Source organism: Acipenser ruthenus, chromosome 6, assembly GCF_902713425.1.
Source record: "Acipenser ruthenus chromosome 6, fAciRut3.2 maternal haplotype, whole genome shotgun sequence".
Lineage (NCBI taxonomy): Eukaryota > Metazoa > Chordata > Actinopteri > Acipenseriformes > Acipenseridae > Acipenser > Acipenser ruthenus.
This window is the reverse complement of record NC_081194.1, coordinates 36,898,853-36,914,127: the sequence shown is the minus strand read 5'-3', so window position 1 is coordinate 36,914,127 and position 15,275 is coordinate 36,898,853. Positions and strand designations below refer to the sequence as shown.

At 41.9% G+C, this 15,275-nt stretch overlaps 1 protein-coding gene across 2 annotated transcripts in view; it reads right to left on the bottom strand.

Moving 5' to 3' along the window:
- The window catches only part of efhc1 (EF-hand domain (C-terminal) containing 1), a 53,788-nt gene that overhangs the window by 25,457 nt on the left and 13,056 nt on the right, over window positions 1-15,275 (bottom strand). For both annotated transcript variants that reach the window (XM_034017751.3, XM_034017750.3), the window contains exon 3: window positions 215-502. In XM_034017751.3, coding sequence (XP_033873642.2) covers window positions 215-502 — 288 coding nt within the window. The remainder of the gene's footprint in view (window positions 1-214; window positions 503-15,275) is intronic.

Below are 15,275 nucleotides of genomic sequence, written 5' to 3'. Positions count from 1 at the left end.
CGTGCCACACATTATACACATTTTATCTGCACGTGAAGTGATGTGCCATCCTCGTGCCTAAATATAATTATACACTTTAAACACACGTGAAACACAGACCCGTTTATATCCCGTGTACCAATCTATACACCAACATTAACATACGCACGCATATACACAACACAGAACACACAAATGCACACAGGGGCGGGGCACTTTGCCACACCACTCCAACCTGTGTGAAGTTGTCACAGCTGGTGAGTCTGTACGTTGTCCCGTAGACTATGATTTCATTGCCGAGGTTCAGGTCTTTCCAGTGGTAGATCTCTCCCTGGTCATTCTTGGGCAGCTGCTGACGCTTGATCAGTTTGCCTTGTGGTATCCCAGAATTCTCAACAACAGGCTCCACCACTGCGATGCTGTCATCCTCCAGGTAGTAATAAAATACCACAGGGCGCACCCGGTATTCCTCCCCGGGCGAAACTGTAATCACCTGTTTGAAGTACCCATCAAAGCGTAGCACCTGCCAAGAAAAGTTGGGAAAGTTTCACTTACTATTAATTTACAATTTACAAAATCTACTACAGGTTTTATCATCTGTTACAGTTGTATTTTCTCTCCATCCATTATATATAACTCTGCATAATTCCATCTAGGAGATCTGGTGGAGAAATGTAAAAAAAAAAAAAAAAAAAAAGAATCCATATCAGATTCCACAGATTGAATGACAATGTTTAACATTTCCTATCATTTGTTATATTATATACAGTATACATTTAAATGTTTGATTTAAATAAACTTTGTTACATAGTAGAACGAGATAAATATCCATACCTAGTAGAGATACTAGTATCAATGTAAATGAATACACAGAAAAGGATAAGGACATATCCAAGAAAATTACGAAACACACAAACGCTCAGTAATTTTTTATTCGTCACCAAATTAAGAACTGTATCAGGACAATTAGAATTGGTTTTGTTTTTAAATTAATTTATAAAGACTATCTGCCGACAGTTCTGGACAATTTAATGTTACACTACATTCTGAATACATTTTTTTCCCCCTGGACTTCCTGCATTTGATTTCATCAGATAAAAAAACAGCAGTTCAGGTAATTGTGAGAAAAACAAACAAACAAAGCAGATAAATAAATAGTTTCTAACATTACTCATCTGTGTTTTTTTATTTTAAATAAATGTGTAGTACAATTTATGCCTTTGTAATATATATATATATATATATATATATATATATATATATATATATATATGTATATATATATTATTATTATTATTATTATTATTATTATTTATTTCTTAGCAGACGCCCTTATCCAGGGCGACTTACAATTGTTACAAGATATCACATTATACAGATATCACATTATTTTTACATACAATTACCCATTTATACAGTTGGGTTTTTACTGGAGCAATCTAGGTAAAGTACCTTGCTCAAGGGTACAACAGCAGTGTCTCCCACTGGGGATTGAACCCACAACCCTCCAGTCAAGAGTCCAGAGCCCTAACCACTACTCCACACTATATATATATATATATATATATATATATATATATATATATATATATATATATATATATATATAAAATATTAAATGTAAGTGCAGTTTTTGACTGGTCTAAAAAACACAATTTGGCTACTTCCAAAATTTGGTAGGGCGTTGCAAAAAAAAAGAAAAATCTGCCAGGGTTGCCCTTGATTAACCTCCCCCGGCTAAGTCAAGAGACACGGGGAAAAACAAAGACATGCATTCCAGCCCACCAGCACCTCATTCCTCCCCCACCAAATCATAACTTAACATACACTTTTTTCCCTGCAAATTTAAAATGTTACCCCCAGGAAACAAAGAGCCATAATAATAATTATTATTATTATTTATTTCTTAGCAGACGCCCTTGTCCAGGGCGACTTACAGTCATAAACAAAAATACATTTCAAGAATCACAGTACAACACAGTACACATTAATCCAGTTGCAAGGGCAGTAGTTCATTCCAATCTCTGGGTCTCTGCATGGACCGATAAACAAAGCAGCTTTAAACCCGTGTTTATGTCAACAATAGCGTGCACTTTTGCTGTCTTCTTGTTAGCCTACATTGTCAATACCTTTTAGAATTATGAATGCTTGAATCAGATCACCGCGTAGTCTTCTTTGTTCAAGACTAACTAGATTCAATTATTTTAGCCTGTCTGCATATGATATGCCTTTTAAACCCGGGATAATTCTGGTCACTCTTCTTTGCACTCTTTCTAGAGCAGCAATATCCTTTTTGTAACAAGGTGACCAGAACTGAACACAATATTCTAGATGAGGTCTTACTAATGCATTGTAAAGTTTTAACATTACTTCCCTTGATTTAAATTCAACACTTTTCACAATATATCCGAGCATCTTGTTGGCCTTTTTTTATAGCTTCCCCACATTGTCTAGATGAAGACATTTCTGAGTCAACATAAATTCCTAGGTCTTTTTCATAGTTCCCTTCTTCAATTTCACTATCTCCCATATGATATTTATAATGCACATTTTTATTGCCTGCATGCAATACTTTACACTTTTCTCTATTAAATGTTATTTGCCATGTGTCTGCCCAGTTGCAACAGTGTTTGCCACTCCTACTATTTTTGTGTTGTCTGCAAATTTAACACGTTTGCTTACTATACCAGAATCTAAATCATTAATGTAACCACTGGTTATCTCGCTCCATTTTGAGGTTTCTTCTCTAATCAGTGCTTTCTGTTTTCTACATGTTAACCACTCCCTAATCCATGTGTTTTTGTGATTGGGAAGAAAAAAAGAAAAAAAAAAGAAAAGGAAGACCAAGAGGTGAAGGAAAGGGAAGAATGTCGCCTAATGGCCAGAAACCCAGGGCGATATAGCCAGCCATCAGAGGTGTGCCCCCTCTGCGACCAAAAATATCGATTTGCCAACTGTCCCTTCCGCTATTATGAAGAGGAGGAACTAGCGCTCTGGAGGGGGGGAGCCCATGCATCCAGCGCTCAGGAGGGGGGGAGCCTGTGCATCCAGCGCCCAGAAGGGGGGAGCCCATGCATCCAGTGCCCAGAAGGGGGGTGCCCGTGCATCCAGCGCCCAGAAGGGGGGTGCCCGTGCATCCAGCGCCCAGAGGGGGGGAGCCCGTGCATCCAGCACCCAGAAGGGGGGAGCCCAGGCATCCAGCGCCCAGAGGGGCGGAGCCCGGGCATCCAGCGCCCAGAGGGGGGGAGCTCGTGCATCCAGCGCCCAGAAAGGGGGAGCCCGTGCATCCAGCGCCCAGAAGGGGGGAGCCCGTGCATCCAGCACCCAGAAGGGGGGAGCCTGTGCATCCAGCGCCCAGGGGGGGAGGCCCACAAGTCCAGCACCTAGGCCTCCAGCAGCAGAGGAAGAATACCTGCTGCCTCTGCCTCCGCCACCTCCACTGCTTCCACCAGCAGGAGCAGAGCAGCGGGAGCTGCCTCTGCCTCCTCCACCTCCACCACCAGCAGCAGGAGCTGCCTCTGCCTCCACGACCTCCACCAGCAGAAGGTGAATAAGAACATAAGAAAGTTTACAAACGAGAGGAGGCCATTCAGCCCATCTTGCTCGTTTGGTTGTTAGTAGCTTATTGATCCCAGAATATCATTATTATTATTTATTTCTTAGCAGACACCCTTATCCAGGGTGACTTACAATTGTTACAAGATATTACATTATTTTTTACATACAATTACCCATTTATACAGTTAGGTTTTTACTGGAGCAATCTAGGTAAAGTACCTTGCTCAAGGGTACAGAAGCAGTGTCCCCTACCAGGGATTGAACCCACGACCCTCCGGTCAAGAGTCTACAGTCCTAACCACTACTCCACACTGCTGCCTCATCAAGCAGCTCTTGAAGGATCCCAGGGTTTCAGCTTCAACAACATTACTGGGGAGTTGGTTCCAGACCCACACAATTCTCTGTGTAAAAAAACGCCTCCTATTTTCTGTTCTGAATGCCCCTTTATCTAATCTCCATTTGTGACCCCTGGTCCTTGTTTCTTTTTTCAGGTCACTCCCTAATCCATGTGCATGCATTTCCTTGAATCCCTACTGCGTTCAGTTTGAGAATTAATCTTTTATGCGGGACTTTGTCAAAAGCTTTCTGGAAATCTAAATAAACCATGTCGTATGCTTTGCAATTATCCATTGTCAATGTTGCATCCTCAAAAAAGTCAAGTAGGTTAGTTAGACACGATCTCCCTTTCTTAAAACCACGCTTGCTGACTGTCTCCTAGGATATTGTTACCATATAGGTAATTTTCCATTTTGGATCTTATTATAGTTTCCATAAGTTTACATATAATAGAAGTCAGGCTTATTGGTCTGTAGTTACCTGGTTCGGTTTTGTCTCCCTTTTTGTGGATCGGTATTACGTTTGCAATTTTCCAGTCTGTCGGTACAACCCCTGTGTCAAGAGACTGTTGCATGATCTTGGTTAGCGGTTTGTTATTATTATTTGTTTATTTAGCAGACGCCTTTATCCAAGGCGACTTACAGAGACGGGTATGTGAACTATGCATCAGCTGCAGAGTCACTTACAACTACATCTCACCCGAAAGACGGAGCACAAGGAGGTTAAGTAACTTGCTCAGGGTCACACAATGAGTTAGTGGCTGAGGTGGGATTTGAACCGGGGACCTCCTGGTTACAAGCCCATTTCTTTAACCACTGGTCCACACAGCCTCCTTAAATAAAAAAATAACTTCTTTCATTTACTATTGGGAGGATCTCATCCGGCCCAGGGGATTTGTTTATTTTAAGAGCTCCTAGTCCCTTTAACACTTCTGCCTCTGTTATGCTAAAGTTATTTAAAATTGGATAGGAATAGGTCGACATGTGGGGCATGTTGTGTGGAGTAGTGGTTAGGGCTCTGGACTCCTAACCAGAGGGTCGTGGGTTAAATCCCCAGTGAGGGACACTGCTGCTGTACTCTTGAGCAAGGTACTTTACCTAGATTGCTCCAGTAAAAACCCAACAGTTTAAATGGGTAATTGTATGTAAAAATAATGTGATATCTGTTGTAAGGCAGAGTGTGTGTGTGACAGCAGGGAGGGGGTTAAAACCTCCCTGAAGAGAAAATGCACCTCTTGTTTAATTGTCTTGCCTTTTAGTTAATCATTTGTTAATTGTTTTATTATTCAATTATCCCCTGCACCAGGTGCAGGGTATTTAAGAGGAGCGTTTAGACTGCTAAGGGCTGCTGAGTAGAAGGAGGCAGAAGGAAGGTGCTCTGCTTCCGAGCAGTCCTAATAGTAAGTGCTGTGTTAAACCAGTTTGTGTTTGTGTTGGCAGGTAAACGGCTTAGCCGTCCTGCAAGTTAGTGAGGGAAAAACTTGTGTAGTAAGCGCTCCAAACGGAGTTAGGTTTTGTTTTGTGTTTTTGTTTGTTTTTGTGTTTCATTAAAATATAGCGCAACCGCGCTTAAAATCAAGTTCCTGTGTCCTGGGTCGTGTTTTTAAAGAGGCAACGAACCCAAGTGGGTGAGTTTGTTTTACACTGTATAATGTGAAATAATGTATAATGTGATATCTTGTAACAATTGTAAGTCGCCCTGGATAAGGGCATCTGCTAAGAAATAAATAATAATAATAATAATAATAATAATAATAATAATAATAATAATAATAATAATAATGTTGTCCGTGTCATTCTTTGTAAAAACCTGTGAAAAGTAATCATTTAATATATTTGCTATTTTATTTTCTTCATCTATGATTTTGACATTTGTGTCTCTTAGACATTTAACCTCCTCTTGCTGTTATAATCTTGGAAAAACATTTTGGAATTGGTTTTAGCCCCCTTAGCAATATTGATTTCTATCTCTCTCTGCCAGCTGGTTCCGCCTCAGACGCCGTGGGAGGATAGCTTGCCGCTCCCAGCTCCACCAGCAGAGGGTGAATGCCTGCTGGTTCCATCTCAAGCATCATGGGAGGACAGCTTACCGCTCCAACCTCCACCACCAGAGGGTGAATACCTGCTGGTTCCATCTCCACCTCCACCACCAGAGGGTGAATACCTGCTGGTTCCATCTCCACCTCCACCAGCAGAGGATGAATGCCTGCTGGTTCTGTCGCAACTGCCATGGGAGGACAGCTTACCGCTCCCACCTCCACCAGCAGAGGGTGAATACCTGCTGGTTCCATCTCCACCGCCCAAGGATGCCTGCCTCTCACCGCCCAAGGATGCTTGCCATGCATCGCCAGGGGCTGCCTGTTGCTCCGCATCGCCAGGGGCTGCCTGTTGCTCCGCATCGCCAGGGGCTGCCTGTTGCTCCGCATCGCCAGGGGCTGCCTGTTGCTCCGCATTGCCTGCGGAGCCACCAGTTACAGGGTACGAGGGAGAAGTGGAGCTCCCGCTGCCGCCTCCATGGCCAGGGGCTCCCCTCCCGAGTTCGCCTCCCGAGGGTCCGCTGCTGCTGCTGCCGTCGCCTCCCGAGAGTCTGCTGCTGCTGCCGTCGCCTCCCGAGGGTCCGCTGCTGCTGCCGTCGCCTCCCGAGGGTCCGCTGCTGCTGCTGCTGCCGTCACCTCCCGAGGGTCCGCTGTCACCTGGGGTCGTCGAGGGTTCTGCTTCGCCTGGGGTCTCTACCAGTCCTACCATGAGGCAGGAAATATGGTGGCTGGAGCCCCATGAAGGGGAGCTGCCGGCCACAAAGAAGGGGGGGGGGAAGTCAGGAGACCAGCTTCCCCAGCCGCACTTTTGCGGCAGGAGAAACTGTAGTCGGAGCCCCACGGAGGGGAGCTGCCGGCCATGAAGAAGGGGCGGAGGTCTGGAGAAAATTTCCTTGGCCGGAGGAGCCGGCCTGTGCGCGGTCCATGGGGATGCTACAGCTATTTGGGTGGGAGGAGGACATCCCACCGTGGCCGCCCCCGGCGACAACTTGCTTCCCCTGTTTCTGGGCAGGGACTGTGAACCGGGACTTTGGGGACTAAGTGGGGAGGTGGACTTTTAAGGCCATGTGTGCTGCGCACAAGGGGGGACATGTGCGGCGGAGTGTCCCACCCCTATATACAGTGCCTTGCAAAAGTATTCAGACCCCTGACCAATTCTCTCATATTACTGAATTACAAATGGTACATTGAAATTTCGTTCTGTTTTGATATTTTATTTTAAAACACTGAAACTCAAAATCAATTATTGTAAGGTGACATTGTTTTTATGTTGGGAAATATTTTTAAGAAAAATAAAAAACTGAAATATCTTGCTTGCATAAGTATTCAACCCCCACACATTAATATTTGGTAGAGCCACCTTTCGCTGCAATAACAGCTTTAAGTCTTTTGGGGTAAGTATGTACCAGCTTTGCACACAGTGTCAGAGTGATTTTGTCCCATTCTTCTTGGCAGATTTGCTCCAGGTTGTTCAGGTTGGTTGGACGACACTTGTGGACCGCAATTTTCAAATAGTGACACAGATTCTCAGTGGGATTGAGATCAGGACTTTGACTGGGCCACTGTAGGACATTCACCTTTTTGTTCTTGAGCCACTCCAATGTTGCTTTGGCCTTGTGCTTGGGATCATTGTCCTGCTGAAAGGTGAATATCCTCCCAAGCTTCAGTTTTTTAGTGGACTGAAGCAGGTTCTCTTGCAGTATTTCCCTGTATTTTGCTCCATCCATTCTTCCTTCAATTTTAACAAGATGCCCAGTCCCTGCTGATGAGAAGATGCCCACAGCATGCTGCCACCACCATACTTCACTGTAGGGATGGTGTGTCTTGAGGCATGGGCAGTGTTTGCGCCACACATATCGCTTTGAGTTTTGGCCAAAAAGCTCTATCTTGGTCTCATCTGACCACAAAACATTTTCCCACACCACAGCTGGCTCACTCTCATGCTTTCTGGCAAACTCCAGACGTGCTTTCAGGTGGTACTTTTTGAGTAACGGCTTCTTTCTTGCCACGCTCCCATACAGGCCAGTGTTATGCAGAGCTCTTGATATGGTTAACTGGTGCACCATTACTCCACTCCCAGCCACTGAACTCTGTAGCTCCTTCAAAGTGATTGTTGGCCTCTCTGTGGCTTCTTTCACAAGTCTCCTTCTTGTTTGAGTGCTGAGTTTTGAGGGACGGCCTTTTCTTGGCATTGCCTGGGTGGTGTGATGCAGCTTCCACTTCCTGATTATTGATCCAACTGTGCTCACTGGGATATCCAAACACTTGGATATTATCTATGCATTTGTATTACTTTATCTCTAACTTCTGTAGAATACTCTTTGGTCTTCATTTTCCTTCAGATTCACAGCCTGACCAATGATCCTTCAACAGTGGGGTTTTTATCCAGAAAATGTGACAGCAACTTTAATGGTTCACAGGTGGAGGCCAATGGTAAGGTAATTGTGTCCTCGTTAGGGACACCCAGCTGCCCATATGGTCCTTTGCAAGGTGCCGGTGTCGTAGGAAATAAGTTGACCAGGAAAAAAGTTGATCGCGCAAGCGCAGTAAGGAAAAAGCAGACAAAAGTAAGGCGGGGCTACAGTTTGATTAAAGGGGAGGTTCACTGCTTGGCTTTTTATTTTTTATCTGGCCGTTTTATTTACTAGACTCTGTGTATTGGTGCGTGTTTGTGCCATTGTCTTTTCGTATGAACTTTTAAAATGTGTGATCGACGACTCGTTATACGGTAAAATGTTTTAAATCCCTGTCTTTTTATGTTTCTATAACATCGATGTCAATCTGATGTAGTTTATGTGTGATCGCGGAGATTTATTTATATATTAAATTATTTTACACGTCAAAATGTTGTCAATCTTTAATCAAAATTAAAATGTTTCAGTAATATAATCTGATGACATGCTGCATCCATCATATTAGTATGACAAGGTTGTATTTTTACATTTTAACATTAGTATAGCTGTAACTTTACTACAGTTTAGACGTGGCAAAACCGCCAGTTAAAAAAAAAATGAATAGTATATACAGGACCTTGATTTGTCTGGATGTCTTATGTTTACTTAAAAAGGTTCTAGGTTTAGGGTTGTAATTTTTAAATTGGGATGGGTGAAGAAAATTAACCACAAATAGCCAGACGAAAGTTTTTTTTAGAAAGGAATTGTGTCGTGTACTCAGGTTGGGAATTTAAAAAAAAATCTCTCATGTTGTTTGCGCACAATACATGAACATAAATGCCATATTCTTGTGACAATTGTATTCCTTGCAGTAATCTATAGTATTACTAAGGGATAGGATTTGTACTATGTAAAAAAAAAAATTAAAAAAAATGTGAACAAAGGGAGAACATGCAAACTCCACACAGACAGACCCCTGAGGCCGGAATCGAACCCAAGATCCTGGAGCTGTGAGGCAGCAGCGCTTATTCTCCTAATGCCTTTATATAGTTAGTATTTTATTAGTATTATTAATGAGATTTGCTTGCATGTCTCTGATTGCAGTATACACAAAGACGCAGTTTTAGTAATAATTTGAAGCTTTAAATACAAATGGAAATATGTATTTAGAATAGTCAAGTGCAGAGAAAGCAAAGGAGAGAGTTGTCTGAGGAGATCAGAAAGAAAATAATAGACAAGCATGGTAAAGGTAAAGGCTACAAGACCATCTCCAAGCAGCTTGATGTTCCTGTGACAACAGTTGCAAATATTATTAAGAAGTTTAAGGTCCATGGAACTGTAGCCAACCTCCCTGGGCGCGGCCGCAAGAGGAAAATCGACCCCAGATTGAACAGAAGGATAGTGCGAATGGTAGAAAAAGAACCAAGGATAACTGCCAAAGAGATACAAGCTGAACTCCAAGGTGAAGGTACATCAGTTTCTGATCGCACCATCTGAGCGAAAGTGGGCTCCATGGAAGAAGACCCAGGAGGACTCCACTTTTGAAAGAAAAACATAAAAAAGCCAGACTGGAATTTGCTAAAATGCATATTGACATGCCACAATCCTTCTGGGAGAATGTCCTTTGGACAGATGAGCCAAAACTGGAGCTTTTTGGCAAGTCGCATCAGCTCTATGTTCACAGATGGAAAAATGAAGCTTTCAAAAGAAAAGAACACCATACCTACAGTGAAACATGGAGGAGGCTCGGTTATGTTTTGGGGCTGCTTTGCTGCGCCTGGCACAGGGTGCCTTGAATCTGTGCAGGGCACAATGAAATCTCAAGACTATCAAGGCATTCTGGAGCGAAACGTACTGCCCAGTGTCAGAAAGCTCTGTCTCAGTCGCAGGTCATGGGTCCTCCAACAGGATAATGACCCAAAACACACAGCTAAAAGCACCCAAGAATGGATAAGAACAAAACATTGGACTATTCTGAAGTGGCCTTCTATGAGTCAAGGAAGAGTGGGCCAAACTACCTGTTAACAGGTGCAGAAGTCTCATTGAGAGCTACAGAAAACGTTTGATTGCAGTGATTGCCTCTAAAGGTTGTGCAACAAAATATTAGGTTAGCGGTCCCATCATTTTTGTCCATGCCATTTTCATTTGTTTTATTATTTACAATATTATGTTGAATAAAAAATCAAACGCAAAGTCTGATTTCTATTAAATATGGAATAAACAATGGTGGATGCCAATTACTTTTGTCAGTTTCAAGTTATTTCAGAGAAAATTGTGCATTCTTCGTTTTTTGTGGAGGGGTACCAACAAATTTGAGCATGTCTGTATATTACAGCGATATTCACATTCCCTTATCTAGCGTAATACTGTCGAATATATCCGATCTACATGTTAATGTAAATTATATGTACAGAAGTCATTTTAAATTATGCATTTTTGCTAGGCTAATATATCGGATCTAAAGCGATATTCGCGTCATCTTATCTAGCAGCATACTGCCGAATAAATCTGATTTACTAATTGATATAAATATATACTAACAACATTAATTTTTAAATTATTTATTGTTCATTAATATATCCGATTCTACTTATTTCCTAGCCTAGGCTCGTTTACATTAGAAACAATGGAACCTCCCCTTTAAATTCTAGAGCTTGATCAACTTTTTTCCTGATCTACTTTTTTCCTGGGACACTGGCAGTATCCCAGAAAATACCACAGTTTTGGTCTTTTAATTTCCTTCCTAGCGCTCCGAATTTGTTTTGCAGGGATCTTGGCCTGTCTCTTCGAATGTCGTTTGTACCGATGTGGGCGACTACTACCGGGTCGTCTCCTGTTCGTTCAAGGAGCCTGTCCACGTTCTCAGTGATGTGCTTGACAGGGGCTCTTGGAAGGCAGCACACTGTTGAAGTAAGGGGGTCCAAACTGCGAACTGAACTTGCTGTGTTTCTCAATATGGAGTCCCCAACAATCATGACCTCCCTTCTTTTTGCTGTCTGGCCAGCACTGTTTATAGGGTCCTGGATGCTGTTCCTTTCGTTCTCTTGATGTTGGTTTTGGTCATCTAAATTTTGAATTGGCTCAAATTTGTTGGATGTTTTGATTTCTGTTGGTTGTGTTTGACGAAGTTTCTTTTTTTCCCTGCTTCTGCCTATCTGAACCCAGTTGTTTCAACCCTCTTCCTCTCCTTGGTGGCTTTCAGTCTGCTAGGGGTGCAGACTTCCATGAATTGTGGGTGTGCCAGCTCCTCAATCTCCTGATGCTGTCTCATTTCCTCCAGCTCCATTTCTAGCACACTTAGTAGTTTTAAGAAAGTCCTGGATTTTGCAGCACTTTACACACACTTGGTTGAGCTCTGTTGGGTTTTCTCGGATTTCCCACATCATGTAGTTGTCACAGATTACTGGCTTGAAGACCTTTTTTTTTTTTTTGGAAGTTTAGTTTAGCTTCTGCAGCTGTCAACCTGCTTTCAAACCGCTTCTAACTGTGCTGTACTTGTCCATTACTGTACTTCTCCCACGCTGTCGCTTCCACACGCTGTCGCTATGAACACTGGCTGCCTTTTGTTTATTTTCTGTGCTGTGGGCTCCACCCCTCCCCCGTGTCTCAGAACGGCGGCGAATTTGAATCAGCTGCTCCGAGTTTTACCTCATTATCAGAAAAAGACACGCAGCTGTTAGACTTTAAGCTGCAGTGTTTTCTGATTAAAGCAATTCAAGATGTAATTTCTCCTTACTGCTTCTTATAAGAGCATATGTTCTTATGCTCTTATTTATATAGTCACCATGTACGTGTGATAATTAAGTAAGCTGAGCTTTAAAATATACAAAAGAAACTGTGAATATCCAATTAATGAATGTACATTGAGAGTTGAGGTGCAGTCATAAATACAAGCAATCAAACAACACCTAATGTTAAAAAAGTGACATTTTGCCAAACACCTTTTGAAATGTAAATAGTGAACTTTTAATTGACTGAATGAGTGCTTTGCTGACTTTTGATTCATATTACAAAATAAATCAGAGGGAGATCAAGTTGAACAAACAAATATTTATTTAATATTTAGTTAAACATAAATGTTCCATCAACAATTACTTTCTCCACTTTGACTGTCTCGGAGGTTGCTGTGATTTGGGACAAGACCCTTGCCCTCCTACTATGGAGCACATTTTCCTTAATGTTTAATTGAAGTTAATGTTCTCGCCGATTCAGCACCAAAAAGCCTTTCATAATTCCCCACCACTTCTTCTGCTAATACATTTAGCTCCTGGTCTGTAAACTTTAGATTCCTCATTCTGTCCTCCTCCGGACTTACCTTTTCTTTCGAGCGCCCATATATATATATATATATATATATATATATATTTTTTTTTTCAACATTTTACCTTTTGTTGCCTTATAGCCTGGAATTAAAATGCATTAAAATATTTTTTTGTTCATTTATCTACACATCCTACCCCACAACTTCTAAGTGAAAAAAATATTCTAGAAATTTGTAGAAAATTAATTAAAAATAAAAACTGAAATAGCTTGGTTGGATAAGTGTCCACCCCCTTGTAATAGCAATCCTAAATTAGCTCAGGTGTAACCAATCGCCTTCAAAATCACACACCAAGTTAAGTGGCCTCCACCTTTGTTAAATTGTAGTGATTCACATCATTTCAGGATAAATTCAGCAGTTCCTGTAGGTTCCCTCTGCTGGGTTGTGCATTTCAAAGCAAAGACTCAACCATGAGCACCAAGGCGCTTTCAAAAGAACTCCGGGACAAAGTTGAAAGGCACAGATCAGGGGATGGGTATAAAGAAAATATCAAAGGCCTTGAATATCCCTTGGAGCATGGTCAAGACGATTATTAAGAAGTGGAAGGTGTATAGCACCACCAAGACCCTGCCTAGATCAAGCCGTCCCTCCAAACTGGATGACCGAGCAAGAAGGAGACTGATCAGAGAGGCTACCAAGAGGCCAATGGCAAGACTGGTCAAAGTGTGCATGTGACAACAATATCCCAAGCACTCCACAAATCTGGCCTGTATTTTACTCAAGAAACCATGAATCCCGTTTGAAGTATGCATAAAAACACTCAGGAGATTCTGTAGCCATGTGGCAAAAAGTTTTGTGGTCTGACTGAACTAAAATGGAACTTTTTGGCCTAAATTCAAAGTGTTATGTATAGCACAAACCCAACACAGCGCGTCACCAAAAGAACACCATCTCTACTGTGAAGCATGGTGGTGGCAGCATCATGTTATGGGGATGTTTCTCATCGGCAGGGACTGGGGCACTTGTCAGGATAGAAGGGAAAATGAATGGAGCAAAGTACAGAGAAGTCCTTGAGGAAAACCTGCTGCCCTCTGCAAGAAAGCTGAAACTGGGACAGAAGTTCACCTTTCAGCATGACAACGACCCAAAGCACATGGCCAAATCTACACTGGAGTGGCTAAGGAACAAAAAGGTAAATGTCCTTGAGTGGCCCAGTCAGAGCCCCGACCTAAATCCAATCAAAAATTTGTGGCATGACTTGAAGATTGCTCTCTATCAATGCTCCCCAAGGAACTTGACAGAGCTTTAACAGTTTTGTAAAGAAGAATGGTCAAATATTGCCAAATCTAGGTGTGCAAAGTTGGTAGAGACCTACCCCAACAGACTCACAGCTGTAATTGCTGCCAAAGGTGCTTCCACCAAGTATTAACTCAGGGGGGTGGAGACTTATCCAATTACGATCTTTCAGTTTTGTATTTTTAATATATAATTTCTTTCTCAATAAAAACTTTTTTCCCCTTAACAGTGTGGAGTATGGTGTGTAGGTTTGTGGAAAAAAATCCTAATTTAAATGAATGAAACTCTGAGGCACTGACACAACAAAATGTGAAAAAAGTTCAAGGGGGTGCAGACTTTCTATAGGCACTGTATATATATATATATATATATATATATATATATATATATATATATATATATATATATATATGTAATGTAGTCTCTCTGTCGTCGGTTCATTTGCCCCTTAAAACATAGACCCAGACACAAAACTGCAGAAGGAAGCACTTTCGTGCACTTTTATTACAAAACAAAACAAACAAACAAAACAAAAGCCTAGCTCAAACGTAGAGCCTAACTTCACTTAAACAGGTCCCTGACTCACACACAGGACGGCTAAGCCATTTACCTGTCAACAAACTCTTATACACACACTACCTTTCTTTAAACAGCTTTATTTTACACCAGCTCACTGGTGATCTCCCCTTTAATGGACCTGGAACCTCTCTTTTATAGTATGTGGCTGTTCCCAATTAACACCAATTACCTTGTTTGGGAACAGTCACATTCTCACATATTTTTGGCAGGGACAGGAATTAACCCCGTCTCTGCCAACCACCACCAAAACACAAACATCACCCAGACTTTATTTACATGTATTTACATATATACACACTATAATAAAGTGTGTGTAAGCCTCGTGTTGAATTCTGTGTGTTCAATTCTGTGTGATGTGACGACTTGCAAATTAATAATTTAGCTCACTTTATTTGTGCATATAATTAGCTTAGTGAATAGAGCTACCGCTGGTTCATTTTTGCGCACGGTGTGGCTTCCCCCTGCCACACGGTAATTCTCGTCATTTACCGCCATGAATGGGGCCTGTGGCAGGCTGGCTGGGCGGTGACATCAGACAGAAGCAGGAACTGAAAAAACACTAACACCAGGCACTGCAGTTTCAAAATAATAAAGACGTTTATTCAAATACAAAAATAAATATTTTTAACACAAAACAAAGTGCTCACAGAGTGAAAATAAATATTGAAAAAAAACAAGTCTGGAACACAAAATAACACGATCAGGCTTTTAAGTTTTGTTTTCTCTTGCTCATCTTGCTCTCTCCTGACACACCCACCACGAGTGTAGAGAGCTGCAGGTTTATATATCGTGGCCGAGGGGTTTAACTAGCTGGCCATTATTCTATTACCCCTCGGCC